The sequence below is a fragment of the Convolutriloba macropyga genome, unplaced genomic scaffold (assembly GCF_964194025.1).
Source record: "Convolutriloba macropyga unplaced genomic scaffold, txConMacr16.3 SCAFFOLD_926, whole genome shotgun sequence".
Taxonomy (NCBI): Eukaryota; Metazoa; Xenacoelomorpha; order Acoela; family Convolutidae; genus Convolutriloba; species Convolutriloba macropyga.
In genome coordinates, this window is record NW_027452912.1 from 21,732 (window position 1) to 42,988 (window position 21,257).

Here is a 21,257-nt window from a genome sequence, read left to right on the forward strand (position 1 = left end):
TATGAGCACCATCAAACTTTAACTCAACTTTGTATTATTTTCGTAAAATTGGACGACAGAAAACATCTATAGTGTACAATAAATATAGTTAGCATTCCATACTAGTAAAAAAAATAGATACCTATCGCTATGTAGCGCAAGTCTGACGTTGTAAAGCGTTTCTACTCGGGACAAAATTTTTTCTTTTCTCCCGAAAAATTTGTTTCGGTTTCTTATGTTTGGCGTGAAGCTAGCTTAATTGGGTGCTTTTTTCATCATTGTAAAGCTCCTTTTCTTTTCAAATTTTGGAGAATCACTCTATATAGAAATTCCAGGAGCCATGTGTCACTTTTTAATCAATGAGTTTAGTTTCTCCCTCGGTTTCCAGTTGAATTTGTGGAGAACCATTTTTGAGGGATTTAAAGCGAATAAAAAACATTGAGGCTTCATGGTGTATACGCACGTTTAATGTATTTCTGAAACATTCCGAACCTTTTTAAAACTTGATTAGTTAATTGTACGTTTTCACTATAGATTGTTTACTCGGGAACCGTGTGCTTACACCTAAACGCTGTGGATTGCTCAATGTATATTAAACTGTTAAAATTCTTAGCTTTGTTTATAATTATGTTATCAGCTTTGTTATCAGCTATTTAGTAACGCTGGCTTAATTGACTTTGTCGCGCATAGTTTGTTCGAAACTTTTAAAAATTTTGCCTTTTGTTTCAAAAGTAAAACAACCAGGTTTTCTTTTACTCGTGACGTGGTCGAGTTCCATTTGCTTTATATATTTCAAACAAACAGGCAAACTGTTTGTAATTCTATTTGAGGTCTTTTCGATTTTAAAGATTTAAATTCAGAAAATATTTTTTCTGTATTGTGAGGCGACAGTTTTGCCCAATTTTATGAGCAATTACTATTCAATCTCAGTTAGTTAAACAATTGTCGAATGAATTGTAGTCCAATGAAATGACTTTTTTCAAATTTTTTTTTTGCAAATTGGAGGAAATTTTAATTCGCAATTGTTCGCATCTTATGTTGAAAGTAAGATGTCAAGAGATTCTATGTGTTTTCAAGGGTATTTACGGAATTTGCTTGTGCATGTTTGAATGATAAACTGTAATTGTCGCTAACCTGACATAGATAGGTAGTTTGCTCATTTTCTTGAAGGTTTTTTAAATATTAATTATTTGTTACCCCATTTTCCTAGTTTTGCTTTTTGTAGCATTAAATATTTGCTCAGTTTACTGCGCTGAATTTATGAGCGTTTTGCTGATTTCAGCCCCAGTAGATCAGTCTTGTATAAAATTTTTTAAAACTTTTGTTTGAAATTAGTAGTCTGATTGGAACAAATTGTGATTTATGAGTTGATCTCGACGATGTTCCTACTTTTTTCGCATACAACAGACTGTGATATCCACTGAAAGAGAGAAACAATCATCCGTTTTCTAGAAATCGATGCAACAATTAATGATACGAAGAATGAGGCGGCGCTTAGTTCATACCCATTGGCAATCTCAAGTCATAACATCTCAAAATTTGACCAGTATTTTTACAGACTCTAAAGTAATGTGTGTATGGACAGCGAGCTAAAAGCTGTCAACTAGTTTTTAATTGATAATTTTGTTTACTTGTCATTGTTTAACACACATTAAGGCCTTCTTTGGTTTGAATGGCCAAAGTTTTGCACAAATTTATGAGTTATTATCCAGATATTAACTTATTTATATCTTCAAAATCTATTTTATATGGTACACGTCAAGTAATTTGACCGCTCATGCATGTTAACTTCGATATACTTAGCTGAGCAATTGTTAAGTTCAAAATTGAAAAAAGTTTTTCGAACTTACTGGAATAGAATTTGGAAAGATACGTAAAATTGCTAAAGTCATCATTTATTCGACCTCACAAAAATTTGTCTAGTTTAGCTACCTGAAATTCTTATTCGTGAAGAGCTGCTTGAAATGAGAGGGAGCTTTCAACCTTCCCAAATATTGAAGTTTGCGATGGTAAGTGCAGTTTATTTTAGTTGATGATTATTTGAGCGTTTAGTCAATTATTTCATGGCTTGAGTTTTACCTGGATGAGTTAAAACGGGTTAGGGTGCAATATTATCCCAGCTAGCCGGGCCGAAGATTTTCCCCAAAAATAACGGGGAAAGGAGTGTAAAAATAAAAAATACACCCCTATTTCTCCGCTTAATTAACGGCGGAAGAGTGTATTTATAAGAGTGTAATTTTTTTATCAGTACACTCTAAAATACACTTTTTGCAAAGAGCGTAAAAAGGGTGAAGAAAAGAGCATAAATAGTGTAGTTACACTTTTACACTCTTTTCCCCCATAAATAGGAGTGGAATACAGATTACACCCTAATCTCCGCTAATTAGGGGTAGATTGTGGGTGAAACCTCCTCCCTGGTATGGATCATGATAATTTCATATAAGCCCGTCAATTGATCATATTATGCATCATTATCGTTTTAGGACGGGAATAGAAAATTCATTTAACTTTTGTTATTAGATTATGAATTCACCTACAGTACTGATTCAGAAATTTTTCAGAATTGTTACCGTTATGATTCTGAAAGCTCTCTGAATCCGCGGAAAATTCAGAATCAGTGCTCTCTGAATTTCTCTAGAGCAGAGGAAAATTGAGATTGAATTCCTGGATTACGTCTGAATCAGAAATTAGGTCTGAAAATCATTAAAAAAACACAAAAAATTGCACGCTTTGTTGTGTTTTTACATACAGTGCATTTGTACTGTATTAGAAGCATTCGTAATACGTAGTCAATGTTTTTTGCGCTGAAAAATTTTGCCATAAAATGTTTACTACTTATTAACAAGAGATTTCCAGATTACAATGAATTGCTAGGTTGCACACGTGGGTAAAACATAAAACCCGCAAATTTTACAAATCAAAACAAATCAGAAGTCATCAATCAATCAAAACAAATTAAGGAAATCAAGCTTGTGCTTGGACACTCCGGGCCGCGTGCATGAGGGTAAAACTGAATACTCTTGTTGTATTTTACAACTTAAGATTTCGACAATCAAGTTTACATGATTCTTTTGCTGATATGTAATTTCAACATTGTTTTGTAATGTCGAAGCTGTTAAGATGCTCTGTTGTCATAATTGAGGGCATTTTTTGCTTTCTGTGTGTGTGTATGTGTAAATTTGTTGTACACTCTTCCGGGGCGACACATATACTCCGGCTATATGTAGGTGAAAATTGGTGATCATACGTTTGCATCGACGTTTTAATTTGATGCGTGGTGGTTGGAATATTGTGTTGTTGAATGACAAGGATATGTGAAAATAGTTATTAGGCTTCATGGGGGCTGTGAAAGTTGAAGTTTAATCGAAGATCGTTGGCAGTATATCCTGTAAACTCTGTTGATGTGAAGGTGTATACTCCGTCGATCTGAAGGCTGTTGACAAAATTATGTGGGTTGGATTCCGGAGACGTTAGCTTTTGTCGAACTGACAAATAAGGGCAAAATATAACGAAAACTTGATGATGACTGTTGTCGGTGAGGGCAAAGAAACACTTTAGGCTGGATTTCGCGTAGTTTTAGGGAAGTTAAGGACTTGGGGAAGTTAAAATTCTCTTTTCGTTTTGTATTTTCACAGCGTTGTTACTTCTTCATGATTGTTTGAGCTCGATTGTTTGAGCTTGTGTGAATTGAATATTTGATACGCTGACTTTGGACACAATGATTATGGAAATTTAAAACCAATACGTCGTTTGAAATTTAAAGTTTAATGGTTTCAACTATTGTGTAAAACTTTAGCTAATTTGACTGCTGGTCGTTTCAGCACTCCAGTTGATGTCTTGATTTCGGAGGATCGTGCTCGTCCGTCCAATCCATTATGGCATTTCGCAATTCGACCCATTGGCCAAATACCTCTCGGAGTGAACTCATGCAAGAGCCAGACCAAATCGCCTTCTTTCAATTGTTCTGATTCTGTTCTCCACTTTGGTCGGCTGATAAGATCTGATGTGTACTCTTTTTGCAAACGTTTCCAAAAATGATCCAGTAATGTTTGTGTGTAAGAGAACTCCTTTTTACTAAATGTTCGGCTGGTTGATGTCAACGGTGCTAAAGGGCTGTAAGGGCGTCTTAATAAGAAATGATTAGGGGTTAGTGCTTCTTCATCGTTTGTGTCTGAAGAGACATATGTAATTGGTCTGGAGTTGAGAAGTCCTTCAGTCTCGGCTACAATTGTCTGAAAAATTTCGGCTTTCAATTGTTGGCTGCCTAAAATTATGAGCAAAGTGCGTTTAGCAGACTGAATTAGCCTTTCCCATATCCCGCCGAAGTGAGGGGCTAGAGGTGGATTCAGTTTCCATGTAATATTTTGCTGTTGTAGCTGGGACTTGATGTAGTCGTTGTCCACATTGATTTTGCTCAGATCCAACATTTTTTTTTCGCTGATGTGAAGTTCGATCCATTGTCAGAGATGATTAACTCGGGATATCCTCGTCGCGAAACAAACCTTCTAATGGCTAGTAGACAACTATCTGTGTCCAATGTCTGAGAAACCTCCAGATGCACAGCTCTAGTTACAAGACAGGTGAAAAGACATACGTATTGTTTTTCCAATTTGCGATTTGTGTGCTCAATGAAAAAGGGTCCGAAAAAATCTAACCCAACATTTAGAAAAGGATATTGTTTTCCTGCTTCTGCGAATCGGAAACTGGGTAGGTCGGCCATGAGGGGGGTGATATTTTGTGCTCTCCATCGTTGGCAAATGAAGCATGTTTTACTTAGTTGTTTTAAAAATCTTCTAAGACCTATAATGATGAAATCTTGTTGCAGGTGTGCTCGGACAACAGTCGTTGTGGGCTTGCTCAATTATTAATTTGGTAATATTATCCCTACTGTCAAGAATAATTGGATGTTTCTGGCTGTAGGGTATTTTAGCGTGCTTTAGTCTGCCTCTTGCTCGTATTAAACCATCTTTGTCCAGGAAGGGAGTGAACTGTAATAACTTGTCCTTTTTGTCTAGTTCATTTTCCCGTTCAAGGTTTCTTATGCTTTCAGAAAAAGTTTTATGCTGTGATTGTCTCAATAGATGGTGTCGTGCGTCTTCATAACTGTTTGTGACTGGTCGTTTTCGAAAGATATTGACTGCTTTCATTACTGTTTTGGTCCGTCGCATAAGTTTATTCCAACTAGAGAAATCATCAGTGTCAATAACTGTGTTTGAAGTTTCTGTACGTAAAACGTTTATCGCTGTAAATTGCTGGTCTTTTTGGAAATTTGGAACGGGATTTTCTAGGAGAAATTTTGGCGCTGACAGCCATTTTTCTTTCAAGTCTGTTAAAGAAAGTCCTCTTGTTCCGTGATCTGCAGGGTTGATTTTACCAGGTACAAAATTCCATTGTTCTGACTTAGAGTTTGCTAAAATTTTTGCAATTCTATTTGCTACAAAATCTTTTTGGTGTTTTGTTGATTTAATCCAACCTAATGTGGTCATACTGTCAGTCCAGAACTGAATTTTGTCAAACTGTGCTGTCATTTTGCTTCGAACAAAAGAAGCAAGTTATGCTCCCATAGCTGCTGCTTCTAGTTCTAACTTCGGGATGGTTGTTGTTTTAATGGGGACAACTCTTGCTTTGCTAACAACATATTGAGTTGTTATTTCTTCTGCGCTTGTTGATCTGATGTATATTGTCGTTGCTATTGCTGTACTTGATGCATCGCAAAATATGTGAAGTTCATGCTTAGCATCTGTGTTGGGGTTCAGACATCTGCTAATTGAAATCTCTGGCATCTGCTCATATTCGTCGACCCATTGCTGTAAGTCGTGTTGGAACTCTTGGAATCTGATTGCTCCAGTTGTTACCTTGTTTCACTATTGATTGAAGAATGCATCGTACTCTAATGGAAAACGGCGTGATGATTCCAAGGGGATCGAACAAGGATGCGGCCAGTGAGAGCAATTGACGTTGTTGCATGCTTTTGACATCCAGTTTTAAGTCTGGTCTTTTAAAGATGAAAATATCTTCCTTGGCATTCCACATTTGTCCTAAAATGCGTTGCTCTATCGCTGTGTCTGCATTTTCTCCAGTTATTTTCATGACTGTGTTTGGTTCGTTACTAAAAAACTTTGTAAGTTTAAAGCCACCTTTGTGTAATGTATCCTTTACCTCTGTTGTTTTGATTACTGCGTTTTCGGTTGGGTTGAAACTTTGAATGTAATCATCCATGTAGAAATTGTTTCTTATGGCTGAGTAGGCTTCGGGATTACTTAATTTGTTGTCTTCCGCACATCTGTGGAGTATGTAGATTGCACATGAAGGGGAACAGGTTGCACCAAATATTAGTCTTGTACTTGAAAATTGTTTCTTCTCCATCTTTGTTCCACAAAAATCTTAGTGCGTCTTGGTCTCCTGTTCTGATGGCAACTTGCATGAACATCGCTTCGATATCACCGGTTATTGCAATCTTGTACTGCCGAAATCTCAGAAGAAGTCCAACAAGGCTGCATAGTAGATCTGGTCCGGTCAAAAGAGCTTTGTTAAGTGAATGTCCTTTGTATACTGAAGCTGCATTTGTGACCCGTCTTACTTTTTTCTTCATTTTATGTTAAACGGTGTGGTGTGGGAGATACCAAGATACCAAAGTTGTGAATTCATGAAACTGGGTTGACGTTGTGTCTCTTCAACAAATCCATTTTCGATGTTTGCTTCGATGGTTTGGTTGTAACGACAAAATAGGTCTGGTTCCTGTTGAAGTCTGTTTTCAAGTGACTGTAATTGTGCTTTGGCAAGAAAGTAGTTGTTCGGTAGCTTAGTGTCATCTTTCCAAGGTAGTCCGATCTCATAACGAGAACCGTTGTGGCATGTCGTCCTTTTTATTTTTTCAAGAGCTTTCCTGTCATCTGCTGTCAGTGTCTTTTTTCCGCTCACTAAACTTTTTCCCTCCATTGTCCAAAACATTTGAAGCATGTCGTTCTCTATTTCCTGTTCTGGGTTTTAATTCTGCTGTAAAGCGTGATGTTGTAATTGACTTCTTGTTTATTACTGGTTGGCTTGTATTTCTGTGGTATTGGTCCTGTAACGGTCCATCCAAGCTGCGTCAAGACTCCGTATGGGGTTCCTGGTGGTCCTGTTGTGAATTTAAGTGGTACTGTTGCTATGAAGGCATCCGCTCCGATTAAAACTGCTATTCTGTTATCTCGTATTTGTGGAAATGTGATGTTGTTAAGATGATCGTAGTCGGCGCAGATAGAGTTCAACTTCTCAACGGGTACATTCGGCATTTGAAAGTCAGATGCTGACGTGGCGTACACCGGTAGGTTGAAAAGAGGTCGGGTGCTGTTGAGTGATCCAATTCCCAGAAGAATTTCAGTTGATGTTTTGATATGTTCTCCGTAAAGTGAAGAAATTGGTACTGCAATGTGATCTGTGTTTTTTATTCCGAGTGCTTTTGCCATTGAGTTTGTTATTTGTGTGTTGTCGCTCCCGCTATCCAAAAGAGCATATGTTTCTATTGATACGTCTTCTGTGTAAAGGATAACCGGAGTGGCTTGAAGTTGAACTTGAGGTTGTATCCACGAACTGATTTGGTTGTTGCTGCATGTGTGATTTTGTGGTCGTAGGTTGCTGTTGTTGTTGTTAAAGTTCTGTTGCCTTTGGCTTTGATTTTGTGTGTCTGTTTGGTTATGAGAATGTCCGGTGTTCTGTTGTCGTGAATTTGTATTTGGCATGAAGTTGTTCGGATTGTTATAGTTTCTATTGAAGGTGCTTCCATTGTTGTTGTTGGGATTGTAATTCTGATTGAAACGGTTAGTGTTATTGTTTTGACCAAACGAATTACGTGTGTTGTTGTTATGATTGTAACCAGCCATTCTTCCATGGTTGAATCCATGTGGTTGAAACTGTGATCTGTTTGCGGTTATCTGTGTTTGGTGTCCGTTGTTTTGCAGACCACGATTGTTGTGATAATTGTTTGCAGATTGGTTTTGAACCTGGTTGTTTGTTTGTTGTTGATGTTGTTGCTGTTGGTTTCTTTGCTGTTGCTGAGTTGGTGAAAATGTCTGTGAGCTGTTAAAGTTCTTTGTGTGAATTGTTGAGTGATGAAATCCGTTGCAGTTTTCGATTCGACATCGGTAATGACTGTTACACTGTCCTTTTGGGTGCTCGGTGAGGCAATTTGGGCAAATTTTCAGTTGTCTTACTGTTTGTTGTCTTTCGTTAATATCTTTATTGAGGAATTGGTTGCATTTTCCTAAGTTGTGACTGTAACCACATAGAGGGCATCTTTTGTTACTTTGCTGTTGGAAGAGTCTGTTTGATTTTTTAGACGAACTGTTTTCTTGATTGGTTGGTCTTTGTGATGTTGACAAATCTTCGCAAGCTTCTGAAATTATCGATCCAGTCCTTAAAATGTATTAAATTAGGTTGAACAATAGCTTGTCTAAGGACGTATTCGTTCCATCTGATTATCATTGTTGGCGCAAGTTTATCTTTTGCAATCTTAAGGACAGCTGAGGATTGAAGATCTGATGCGAAATTGTGAAGTATGAACGTTTGAACCATTTGTCTAAGAAACGCTGCGAAAGATACAAAACTTTCGGGGTTATTAATGGTCGGTCTGGGCCATTGTTCCAACTTATCAAGGTAGGCTGCTGTAACATGCTGTGGTTTCCCGAATCGTTTTTGTAGTTCTTGCATTGCTTCATTATAAAACTCTCCGTTGTATGAGTATCCAATAATGCTGTCTTTGGCTCTGTCTGTGAGGGCGTTTTGAAGATATGTCATCCGTTGGGCATCTGTCAGTGTTACATTGTCATGTATTGTGGCTTTGAAAAAACTAAACCAGTCGTGCCATCTCAATGGATCTCCGCTGAAGGATTTGAGTTGAGTTTTTGGAAGATTAATGGTGGATGTGACATGTTGTTGTTGTGCTTGTCGTGGCAAAAAATGGTTTCTGTTGTCTGTGTATGTTGAAACTGTCTGTCTGGTTGTTGGCCAGTTCTGTTGATGTAATTTGGTAGTCTTTGGTCCTGTGCGTTTAGATTAAAATTGCCAAGATTGTTGTTCGTTTCTGAGATTAGGTTGTTGACGGCTTTTCTTCTCAATTCTCTTTCATTTGGCTGGTTACCTCTATTGATTTTGTTCTCATCTTGATAGAAATCGATGCTTTCAAGACATTGCTGTTCTTGATTTTGAACATGTTCGTGAATATTTGAAGTACCTTGACCTTGGGTCTCCTGAAATTGGGTATTTGTTGAAGCAAGGTTAACATCATGGATCTTGTCTATTTTTCTTTCTCTTTTTCTGGCTCCTTGTATTTTTGGTTGTAGTCCATAATGCGTTGGGTTACTGCTTAGTCTGACGTTGTCGATTTGTTGATGATCGTCGCTTTCATCGTCTGTTGATTGTAGTTAATTACTGTCGTAGTCTGTTGTCTGTTGATTTCTTCTGTGTAAAGGCGTGATTTTATTTGATGATTGTTTGCCGTTAAAAGGATGTAAGTTTCGTTGTCTTGATTGTTGCTGATGTGGCTGTATTTTCTTTTGTGTTTTCCGTTGGTCTCGGATATTAGTGTCAAATGTCTGATATGAACTGCAATCAGATTCGGTACTTACATCTGATCGGTGTATTTTTTGTTTCCTTTTAGCGTGTTCATTGGATTTGGGTTTGTCGTTTGATGTAGTGGTACCAACATCGCGTCTTATGGTAATTGGTCCGATGTTTTGCTCTTTGTAGTTAACTTCAATTGCTTCTCGGGTTTTTGTCAAGTCCTCACCGCCATTGCTTTTTCTTTGCTCTGCTGTTATGTGATGGTCACCATTATTGAGTGGAAAACTGGCTATCATCCTTGACGAAGTGCATTCTGTGTTTGACTCATCATTCGGCTGTAATGTTTTCTCGCGGACTTGTGTGAAGTTGGTTTTTGGATCGGTTCGTCTCTGTTTTTCACTGTACCCAAAATTTCTCAGAGGAAACTCAATGTAAGAATTCGGGTTACACTGGTTTTTACTTTCTTTGTTGTCGGAGTCCCCTCCTTCCAATGACGTTGTATCTGAATGGGTAGCGCTCATTATCAATTGGTGACTTTGTTTTCTGTCATCGTCATATTTCTGTCCATGTTGGGGATTTCTGCTGCTTTGTTGTTTTTGTTTTTCTGAATCTGAAAGTGTAGGTACTTTATCTGTTCTGTTCTCTGCTTTTGATCTGCCTCTCAAATTGTACGTTTTTTGTCTATTGTAGAAGGGTTTAAGAGTTGTTGAGGGTGCGTCATTTTGGGTGTTAGTTTGATGTGGTTGTGCTCTTCTTTGCTGCTCTGGCAAATGGCCATCGGAGTCTGTAGTAATTTCTCTTGAACGGTCTTTGCCATATTTGTTCCATTTCAAGATAACTAGACTTCGTTCTGCTGATCTCTCCATTATTTCTTTCAATTCATTTTGTGTGAGGTTGAATTTAAAAAGGTCGTCACAGAGTTTGTCTAGTTGCAGCTTTTGTTGAGAAAGAGACTCATAGGACAAATTGATGCCCTCTAAATTCTCCTCTTGAATCATTGCCTCAAGGTAGTCGACATTGACTGCCCATTCTGCTTCTCTCCTCTGCAGCTGTTGTTGTATAGCCTTTTTCTTATTATTGGCGCCAGGCATATTGATACAGGTGCTTTTTGCAAGAGTTTTGAACTTTGTTCTTCTTTGATCTATCAGTTTGTCAGTTTTAGTTTTTATTAAGTTTTTGTAACAGCTGAATGAAACAAGTATTATCAAAAGCAACTTCAAAGGACACGCGTAAGAGTATTCAGTTTGTTTGCTGCATTAAAACAGCCGCTCTAGACGCTTTTTTTTGTTGTCCTGTTAATGTTTTGAGGGTGTTACTGCTCTGTGGGAGGACGATATGACTGCTTTTATACGTAAGCTACAGATTCAAGTGTTTTACCTTTTCGATACAAAACTCCTTTGTTCTGAAATTTGAAAGAAAAAGCAATCAGACCTGTTTTGTTTTAAATGAAGTGAAGTGTGTTGTGGTCTGATTTTTCTTTTAACCTAAACTTTGTTGGGTCTGTTGAACTTTGCAGATTTTCAGAGAACGTCAATTTCTTTTTTACTGACGAATAATATCAAAATGTGTTTGTTATCGCCTTTGATGCTAAACGTTATTCCTTGACGTTTAAATCTTTTCTTTTTTTTAACGTGCCCTCTGAAATAGAAAGCGTTTGACTGTAATTGCTGTGTTCTTTCTTGCTTTAAATTTTTTTTGAATCAAAAAATCGGAAACTTGATGATAATTAACTACAATAAAAACAAATTGTGGGTGTTCTTCTATTTTTTTAATGTGTGTGTATGTGTATGAACACTATCTACTCCAGAGTTGAAAGCAATGTACACGCTTCCTGAGAACTAAAAAACGTTATTGAACGCTAATCTCATCGATGAATATGGAATATTTTGTTGCAAATCGAAAAAATGCAAAGCTTGTTTTTGTTTTTTTTAAACAGGAGCGTGGACAAAGTTTTCTTATATTAGATAACAGGTATATAAATATGATATTAGTATATAAATATGATATTAGTAGGTATTTTATAGGTATATAATTATATAAATGTTACTTCGGATGAAGACCTTTTGATTTTTTTTTGTTAACTTTGTTCTTCGTTAGAATTTGAAAATGAAATTAGAACTATTTGGTTGCTGAGAGACAATCTTCTGTAGACGTCATTTCTTGTTACACATTTTTGTACTTATCTATTCCTTTCTTTCTTCTTTTTTTTTTCAACTCTCTATCTTCTTTATTCTGGTTCTTCGTTATTGTCGCGAAGTGACGGCTCCTTTCTAAAAGGTTCTAAAATACAGCAAACATTTTGAGTTATTGGAACAATGGAAATGGTATTGAGAAAATTTTTTAAAGTACTCCCTGATTTTGTTAACTTTTTTTGTTTCAGTTTCAGAATTTTGGTTGCTTTCAATGTGTTTGTCGTTAAAAAAGGTCACCAATGTTTACTACCTATTAACAAGAGATTTCCAGATTACAATGAATTGCTAGGTTGCACACGTGGGTAAAACATAAAACCCGCAAATTTTACAAATCAAAACAAATCAGAAGTCATCAATCAATCAAAACAAATTAGGGAAATCAAGCTTGTGCTTGAACATAAAAAGTTTAATTGACATGATCAGAGTATTGAACAGAGTAAAAATGCAGAATTCGAACACTATGATACATCTTTGTTATATAATGTGAATTGATTTGATATTTGTTAGTTAGACAGCTCTTCATCAGTTCAAATCAAGGACGTCATTGGATGCAATTTTTCGTCAACGGAATTAAAGATCTCAGGGGTTATAGCAAGTCTCATGATTGCAGTTGCTTGAATAGTGATCATGGAAATTGACGTGGTCATTTTGTTTTGTTCAAATCAGTTGACAAAACTCTAAAATTGAAAGGAGCAATTGATGTAGTTCTAATATAATGAATTTACTAACATTCATCAATGGATTTTCGGATTTAAATTTTTTGAAATTCCAGTACTCCATCATTGGTTTCTACAAAATTTTGTGTTTTAATACTGAAGAACAGATCAAAATCTGTTAAACCAAGCCAGGGTTCGAAAACCAGAAAATATTCGACAGATTTTGTAAACGATGGTTTCAAAAACTTAATTCGGTATTATGGCAGAATAACTTTGGGGATAGACTGCCCGTCTAAGTTATATATTTTTTCAGCAACACTGAGATCACCATAAATTGACTACGCAACGCTTAATCTCTTTAGTCTCATTGTTTGAAAACAGCATTAAAAAGGAAAAACGCGAATCGGAAACAAAGCAATGTTTTATTAAACTTTTTTCGGGATTGTGTGTGTTAGATTTGTTTTGGTGACTTTTATCTACTTTATTTTCTCTCGTACCAAGTTTAAAGCAATTTTTGTAACATGTGTGCCTTTTTATGCAAAACTATCGCTTGACCGTTTTTGCGCTTTTGCTGCAGAGCATTCTTTGACATCTTGTGACTCCTACTTTTTTTCTTCATTTTTGAATGATCTAAATTGCTCTCTTTCTGAAATAAATTTCGTTGCTAAAAGCAATTGTCGGCAAACCGAAAGGAAAGCCATTGAAGCTGAGTTTAGATGTCAGACTGCAAATTGGCAGGTCCGGGGTTCAAACCCCCGTGGACTTTTTTTTGCACTCCTAAAACATTTCGAAGCTACACCACTATGGATTAAATTGTCCATGCAACTCATTCGAGAGCAACTCATCCGACGTTAATTGGTTTAAATTGTGTGCGTTTGTGAATGTAGGTGTGCGTGTGTGCGTGCAGTGTGTGTCTGTGTGTATGCGTGTGCGTCTGTGTGTGTGTGTGTGTGTGTGTTTGTATGTGTGTGTTTGAGTGTGTGTGTATGCATGTGCATGTGTGTTTGTGTGTGTGTGTGTGTTTGTTTGAGTGTGTTTGTGTGTGTGTGCGCGTGCGTGTGTGTGGGTGTGTTGGTGTGTTAGTGCGTGTTTGTGTGTGTATGTGTGTGTGTGTTTGTTTGAGTGTGTTTGTGTGTGTGCGCGTGCGTGCGTGTGGGTGTATGTGTGTGGGAGGGTGGGTGGGTGTCTGTATGTAGGTGTGTGTGTGTTTGTGTGTCTGAGTGTGCTTGTTTAAATATTTGGAGGGGGGGGGGAGGGGGAGGGGGGCTGTCAATCATTTCTGAAGAACTCATCTGTTTCAGTTGTTGATGCACTCAATGCACACCCCACTGAATGGTGTTTCTGCACAAGGTTTGAGTCTAAATTTTTCTTCCAACTCACTGAAACTAAACAAGGTTTGTGAAATTGTTAATGAAAACAGCGACAAAAAAGCAAATTTTTAAAAATTACATTACGAAAGTTGTCTTGCTGATCACTACATAAAAGCATATTTTCAATTAAAGAATTGATCTCGTTAAAAAATTTAATTGGATCTCGTTCGCTCCCCCCCCCCCCCATGGGGGTGCATAACTTACTGGGGCACAAACGGAAAAGGTCCATATAATTTTAGACTTATCCTACATAACTCCAGTCGCACTTGATGACAACAAATTCCAGCTAGAATGCTTCGCGGTCCCGGTTACTCTCAACAGCGGTGATTTCTTGTTCACATGGGTACCTTCTGACCCTACCAGTACAGCTCCTGAGATCAGTTTCAAATCAATTGGGGGACCACATCTAAATGTAACACTTCAGGCCACATGTTCAGATTATGACGTGTCTTGTGTTGCTGTTGACTCTCAGAATAACCCATTGACTACAGCTTTTACCCAGGAAACAGTAGAATTGGGTACTAACTTTTGCATCTATTTGTAAATACCCTGTTTTAATCATATCTCTAGTCTAATCATTTGTTAAAAGAGCACGTCTAAGTTTCACGTTGTTGGACAAAAGAGTCAAGTTTTTGTTGCAATTTTGGCGGTTTTTGAATCATCTTGAAAGTTGCAATAACATTGGCAACATGCTGCAAGGGCACAAAGGGGGCATCAAGGGTTTTCGGAGGCATCAATTGATTGGAGTCTTTTGTCATCTTCTTTGAAATTGGCTCTGAAACTGTAGGCTGAAATGTTGTCAATATGGTCAGTACATCAATTTGTGGGAAAGGGGTAACTCACGTTGCCTAAAACCGGAGCGAGAAAAATCGAAAAAAAACTACGGAGAAAAAACGCGTGCTAGACCGGAAACGGGGCGAACGAACGTGCCGTAAGCCGTTTTTACCTTTACGACTCGTGTTTCTCCATCTCATCCTTGGGTTGTCTCCATGACTCTTCCCAGTGGCCAAATGCCTCTTTGTGTTTGGTCTTTCAACACCCAAACAATGTCGTCCACTTTGAGAGGTTGATCATTGCTGTTTGACCATTTCGACCGTCGGCTAAGCGTTGGCAGATACTCTTTCACCAAGCGTCGCCATATATGGTTCATCAGCTTCTGCGTGTTCTTCCATGTCTTCAAGCTTGGAGGTTGCTGGTCTCCAAATTGTCCTGGTGGCAAGCTATTGAAGGGACGCTGGATAGGAAAGGGGTTTGGAGTCAAAGGTTCCTCGTTGTCAGGCTGCTCAGCAACGTTAGTCAGTGGTCTGGAGTTGAGGATTGATTCTGTTTCCACCATAAATGTTAGGAAAGTGTCAAAAGAGAGTCTTCTGGATCCTAGAATGAGGAGGAGCGTTCTTTTGGCGCTCTGGATCAAACGCTCCCAGACACCGCCCAAATGAGGGCCGTATGGGGGATTGAATTTCCACGTTGTACTGGCTACTGCTAAAGCTTTGTAGATTCTGTCATTGTCCAAGGCTTTAACAGTTTTCTTCAGTTCTTCAGAAGCGCCAACGAAAGTTTTCCCGTTGTCGCTGTAGAGAAGTTGGGGCTAGCATCGACGACTGCAAAATCTTCTGAAGGCATTGAGAAACATATCTGTATTGAGGTCTGGACACGTATCTAAGTGAACTGCTCGCGTCACCATGCATGTAAATATTAGACCATAATGTTTTTCTAAAATGACTTTGGAATCTTCGATATAGAAGGGTCCAAAGAAATCTACACCAGAATTAGCAAAGGGCAACTGTGTTCTTGCTGTTGGAAAACGAAAACTAGGTAATGGTGCCATAATTGGTTGGATGTTTTACGTGTCAAAGCGTCGACATAAGAAACAATGAAACCGTACGCTTGCTAACGCTTTCCGAAGGCCAATCACATGGTAACGTTGTTGAATGAATGCTTTTGTTGGTTCTGTGGACTGGTGAATACATATTTGATGGGCATGTTCCAAGTACAAACGAACAATTTTGTCCTTGGCGTGCAAAATTATTGGACGATTTTCCAAATCCAGTTGAGTTGGTGCATACTGCAATCGACCACAAGATCTGAGTAATCCGTCCTCATCCAACAGTGGATTTAATCATCGTATTTTGCACTTAGAATCTAGTTTGATTCCACGTTGTAAGAAATTAACGGTCGAATAGAAAAAACTGTCCTGAGATAATTTCAGGAGATAATTTCTTGATAATTGATTGTCTTCAGTTGTGTATTGGTGATTGTTCGTTCGCATTTTCTTTGCCCCATTAATTAGGTTGAAAACTGTTGCAACTGTCAGAGGAATTTGTTCCATGTTGAGAATTTACTCGGATCGACTATAGGTTTAATTGTCTTGGGACTTCTCGTGACTGCCGCACATGTTGCGCGTGGTTTGTTTATCTCATTCCAGGTCGACTCGCTTTGGCAAAGAAATTGGGGTGGACCTAACAATTTCTGCTGAATTTCGTTTGTCTCAAGATCGCGAGTTCAGTGATCGGCGAGATTTAGATAAGTTGAGATGTGATGACATTGCTGGGGTGAAGAACTTTTATGAAGTTCTCGCAATCTGTTTGAAACAAAAACGTTTTGCTTCTTATTTGAGGCTATCCAGTCCAAAGCTACTTGACTGTCGGACCAGAGAAAAAATTGGTCCAATGTCAGTGTCATTTCTCTTTGGATCAGTTGTAGAAGGCGCACTCCTATAACAGCGGCTTCTAGTTCCATTTTTTGCACACTTATTTGTTTAATGGGAGCAACTTTGCATTTTCGCATGAGAAAACATGCTTGTGGCGGAGTGGTTTGACTATTGCTGTACGGAGGTAAGCAACGGCTGTCATAGCTGCCATTGAGGCATCCACAAATATATGAAGTTGGCTGCTTGTGATTTTACTGAAATTGTGAACAATTCTTGGTATTCGGATTTGGGGCATGGCAAAGTAGCTGTTTAGAACTTTCTGGAGGTCATGGTGTAGTTCATGTGGTATCAAATCATCCCATTTTCTTCCAAGTTTCCAAATCTGCTGCAAAACCATTTTGATTCTGATTGTCAGGGGAGACAACAGACCGAAGGGATCGAAGATTGAAGATACCAAACTGAATATTTTCCTTTGTGTGTACACTGTTGCATCTTTAGGAAATTGTTGTAGGGGAAACATGACAAAATCGTCAGTTGTTATGTTCCATTTTTGACCAAGGACTCTTATGATCTCTTTTGTTTCGTCTTTGTCGTCGGAAGAGATCTCAGCGAGTACATCTGGTGCGTTCAAAACAAATTTTGTCAAACTGAAGCCACCATTTTTCAGGCAGCTTGTTGTCTGTGATATGACTTCTTTGGCTTCTGAAATTGTTGGCAGGGACTGAATGTAGTCATCCATACAAAAGTGGTGTTTAATAGCGTTCAAGGCGGCTGGAAATTCACTTTTGTGGTCTTCTGCACATTTATTGAGCACATAAATTGCGCAAAATGTTGAACATGTTACGCCAAAGATTAATAAAGTGAGTTGGAATTGCTGAATGGAGTTTTCTATCATCCAAAGGAAATGAAGAGCAGACTGGTCTTCTTGTCTCACGGCAATCTGCATAAACATTCCTTTGATGTCTGACAAAACAGCAACCGGGTGTTCTCTAAATCTCAACAGCTTTCCAACTAAGTTATTTAGCAATTCAGGACCAGTTAGAAGATTTGAGTTCAGTGATTCACCGCGGAATTTTGATGCTGCGTTGGCAACTCTTCTCACTTTTCCGGGTTTGTTTGGATTAGTGACTGGATGATGAGTTAAGTACCATATTGACTCTGGGGGTGGTGCTTGCATTTCGACTGGCTTGACAAAATTTTTATCCAAGTCTGCTGGGGTGTCTGGTTGTACTTCTGATTGAGACCGGGATCGTTTTGTAGTAGTTTTTGTAGACTTTTTAGTTGACTAACTGATGAGAACTAGTTATTCTGGAGTTTCTTTACAGGTTTCCAAGGAAGGCCAATCTGATATCTTTCACCGTTGTGACAGATTGAGTTTCCCATTGTTTGCACTGCTAATTGGTCTAGTGAGCTTTCTTCATTCTGTTCGGGTAATGTACCTTCAGCTTCTATTTTCCAGAATCTTTGAACCAATTCGTCCAATGGTTCTTCTTCAATGTCTTTCCGGCAGACATGGTAAATGAATGGTTGGCGAGGATGCTTGTTTGCGTTCACTGTTTTAGGAGAGAGCTCGTACTCTTCAGCGAGAGTCTAACCAAGCTTTGTTTTTACGCCGAATGGACGCTTTTTGCTACCTTGGATTACGTCGACTGGATATGTGAAGGCAAACATATTGACACCAAGAAGGGCGCCTATTGCACCGTTGGCTATGTCAGGGAAATAAATGTGACTAAATTCCTTGAAGGTGTCGCATAATTGATTGAGTTCAAGAACGTTAGCGGGTGATACATTGTGACATGGCGTGCTATAGGCTCTTGCAATGCTGAAGTGTTGATTGATTTTGTCATAAGGCGTTACTGTCACTGTTTCACTTATTTTGGACAATGGCATTTCATGTTCAGTGTTTAGGTACTGCAGAGTTGTTGATGCTTGTGCTTCGCAGGGAAGCTCAAGAAAGCTAGTAACTTTATCCAGCAGGAAGGTGAACTGGCTTCCGGGTTCAATCAAGGCGTAGGTATCAAACATTTTACTTCCATTTACAAATGAAACTGGTATTATTTGTAGTTGTTCATACCATTCAGGAGGAGGAATTGTATTTCGGTTGATACTGAAGTTTTGGGTCGGATTCGAAGCATTCAAACGGGCGCGTTGAAAATTTTGTTGCTGTGATTGTCTTTTACCCAAAAACGATCGACCGTATCTTGTCTGCTGGCTCTTTGTACTGCTGACAGTGTCAGTACTTTTGTTTTGATTTTGTTGTTGTTTTTGTTGTTGTTGTTGTTGTTGTTGTTGTTGGGGGCTTGCTAGATTTTGTGTCGGCTGATTGGGATTGCTTGTTGAGAAGGCAGCGGTGGGCCGCTTAACTTGTTTCGAAGGATCATGCAAAGTTGTGTGGTGAAATCCTTTACATGTTTGGCATCTTTTTGTGGACGGACATGACTGCTTAAAATGTTTGTTGCTTAAACAGTTCGAGCAAAAATTGTTCTTGCTCACAATGTCATACTTTTGTTCTGGCGCACATTTCTGGTATTCAAGGCATGTTGCGAGTATGTGACTTCCTTTGCATTTCTCGCAAGACTTGTTTGACTGATCAGCATCTTTACGCGGAGGAAAGGGTGGTTGACCATGCTGGTTTGCAGGGCAACTTGAGTGCAATGAATTCGGTTTCTAATTGTTTTGTGAATTATTAGAAAATTGATTCATAGCATTGCTGTTCCTATTATCATTGTTGTTGTTAATTCTGCTAATGCTATTTCTGTTTTGACCGAAAGTGTTCCAATTATTAAACGGCTTATGAACATTTTATCTATTGATGGGCATGTTCGAAGTACAAACGAACAATTTTGTCCTTGGCGTGCAAAATTATTGGACGTTTTTCCAAATCCAGTTGAGTTGGTGCACACTGCAATCGACCACAAGATCTGAGTAATCGGTCCTCATCCAACAGCGGATTTAAGCATCGTATTTTGCACTTAGAATCTTGTTTGATTCCACGTTGTAAGGAATTAATTGTCGAATAGAAATAACTGTCTGAGATAATTTCAGGAGATAATTTCTTGATAATTGAATGTCTTCAGTTGTGTATTGGTAATTGTTCGTTTGCATTTTCTTTGCACCATTAATTAGGTTGAAAACTGTTGCAACTGTCAGAAGAATTTGTTCCATGTTGAGAATTTACTCGGATCGACTATAGGTTTAATTGTCTTGGGACTTCTCGTGACTGCCGCACATGTTGCGCGTGGTTTGTTTATCTTATTCCAGGTCGACTCGCTTTGGCAAAGAAATTGGGGTGGACCTAACCATTTCTGCTGAATTTCGTTTGTCTCAAGATCGCGAGTTCCGTGATCGGCGAGATTGAGATAAGTTGAGATGTGTTGACATTGCTGGGGTGAAGAACTTTTATGAAGTTCTCGCAATCTGTTTGAAACAAAAACGTTTTGCTTCTTATTTGAGGCTATCCAGTCCAAAACTACTTGACTGTCGGACCAGAGGAAAAATTGATCGAATGTCAGTGTCATTTCTCTTTGGATCAGTTGTAGAAGGCGCACTCCTATAACAGCGGCTTCTAGTTCCATTTTTTGCACACTTATTTGTTTAATGGGAGCAACTTTGCATTTTCGCATGAGAAAACATGCTTGTGGCGGAGTGGTTTGACTATTGCTGTACGGAGGTAAGCAACGGCTGTCATAGCTGCCATTGAGGCATCCACAAATATATGAAGTTGGCTGCTTGTGATTTTACTGAAATTGTGAACAATTCTTGGTATTCGGATTTGGGGCATGGCAAAGTAGCTGTTTAGAACTTTCTGGAGGTCATGGTGTAGTTCATGTGGTATCAAATCATCCCATTTTCTTCCAAGTTTCCAAATCTGCTGCAAAACCATTTTGATTCTGATTGTCAGGGGAGACAACAGACCGAAGGGATCGAAGATTGAAGATACCAAACTGAATATTTTCCTTTGTGTGTACACTGTTGCATCTTTAGGAAATTGTTGTAGGGGAAACATGACAAAATCGTCAGTTGTTATGTTCCATTTCTGACCAAGGACTCTTATGATCTCTTTTGTTTCGTCTTTGTCGTCGGAAGAGATCTCAGCGAGTACATCTGGTTCGTTTGAAACAAGTTTTGTCAACCTGAAGCCACCATTTTTCAGGCAGCTTGTTGTCTGTGATATGACTTCTTTGGCTTCTGAAATTGTTGGCAGGGACTGGATGTAGTCATCCATATAAAAGTGGTGTTTAATAGCGTTCAAGGCAGCTGGAAATACACTTTTGTGGTCTTCTGCACATTTATTGAGCACATAAATTGCGCTAAATGTTGAACATGTTACGCCAAAGATTAATATAGTCAATTGGAATTGTTGAATGGAGTTGTCTATCATCCAAAACAAACGAAGAGCAGACTGGTCGTCTTGTCTCACGGCAATCTGCATAAACATTCCTTTGATGTCTGACAAAACAGCAACCGGGTGTTCTCTAAATCTCAACAGCTTTCCAATTAAGTTATTTAGCAAATCAGGACCAGTTAGAAGATTTGAGTTCAGTGATTCACCGCGGAATTTTGATGCTGCGTTGGCAACTCTTCTCACTTTTCCGGGTTTGTTTGGATTAGTGACTGGATGATGAGGTAAGTACCATATTGACTCTGGGGGTGGTGCTTGCATTTCGACTGGCTTGACAAAATTTGTATCCAAGTCTGTTTGGAGTGTCTGGTTGTACTTCTGATTGAGACCGGGATCGTTTTGTAGTTGTTTTTGTAGACTTTTTAGTTGACTGACTGCTGAGAAATAGTTATTCTGGAGTTTCTTTACAGGTTTCCAAGGAAGGCCAATCTGATATCTTTCACCGTTGTGACAGATTGAGTTTTCCAT

The 21,257-nt window shown here is 38.5% G+C and overlaps 1 protein-coding gene across 1 annotated transcript; it reads left to right on the forward strand.

The window, feature by feature from the left end:
- The first annotated feature begins 1,747 nt into the window (after positions 1 to 1,747).
- Positions 1,748 to 14,281, forward strand: LOC142357892 (uncharacterized). The gene is made up of 3 exons (XM_075409387.1): positions 1,748 to 1,988; positions 13,669 to 13,717; positions 13,977 to 14,281. Exons 1-3 carry the CDS (start codon positions 1,944 to 1,946, stop codon positions 14,279 to 14,281), a joined length of 399 nt encoding a protein of 132 aa, XP_075265502.1. The 5' UTR covers positions 1,748 to 1,943.
- Positions 14,282 to 21,257: the final 6,976 nt, after the last annotated feature.

Coding starts and splice junctions, on each gene's coding strand:
- LOC142357892 (XM_075409387.1), top strand. CDS start 1,944: ATGAGAGGGAGCTTTCAACCTTCCCAAATATTGAAGTTTGCGATG. Junction 1,989..13,668: donor AAATATTGAAGTTTGCGATG/GTAAGTGCAGTT, acceptor CATCTGTTTCAG/TTGTTGATGCACTCAATGCA. Junction 13,718..13,976: donor GAATGGTGTTTCTGCACAAG/GTTTGAGTCTAA, acceptor ATATAATTTTAG/ACTTATCCTACATAACTCCA.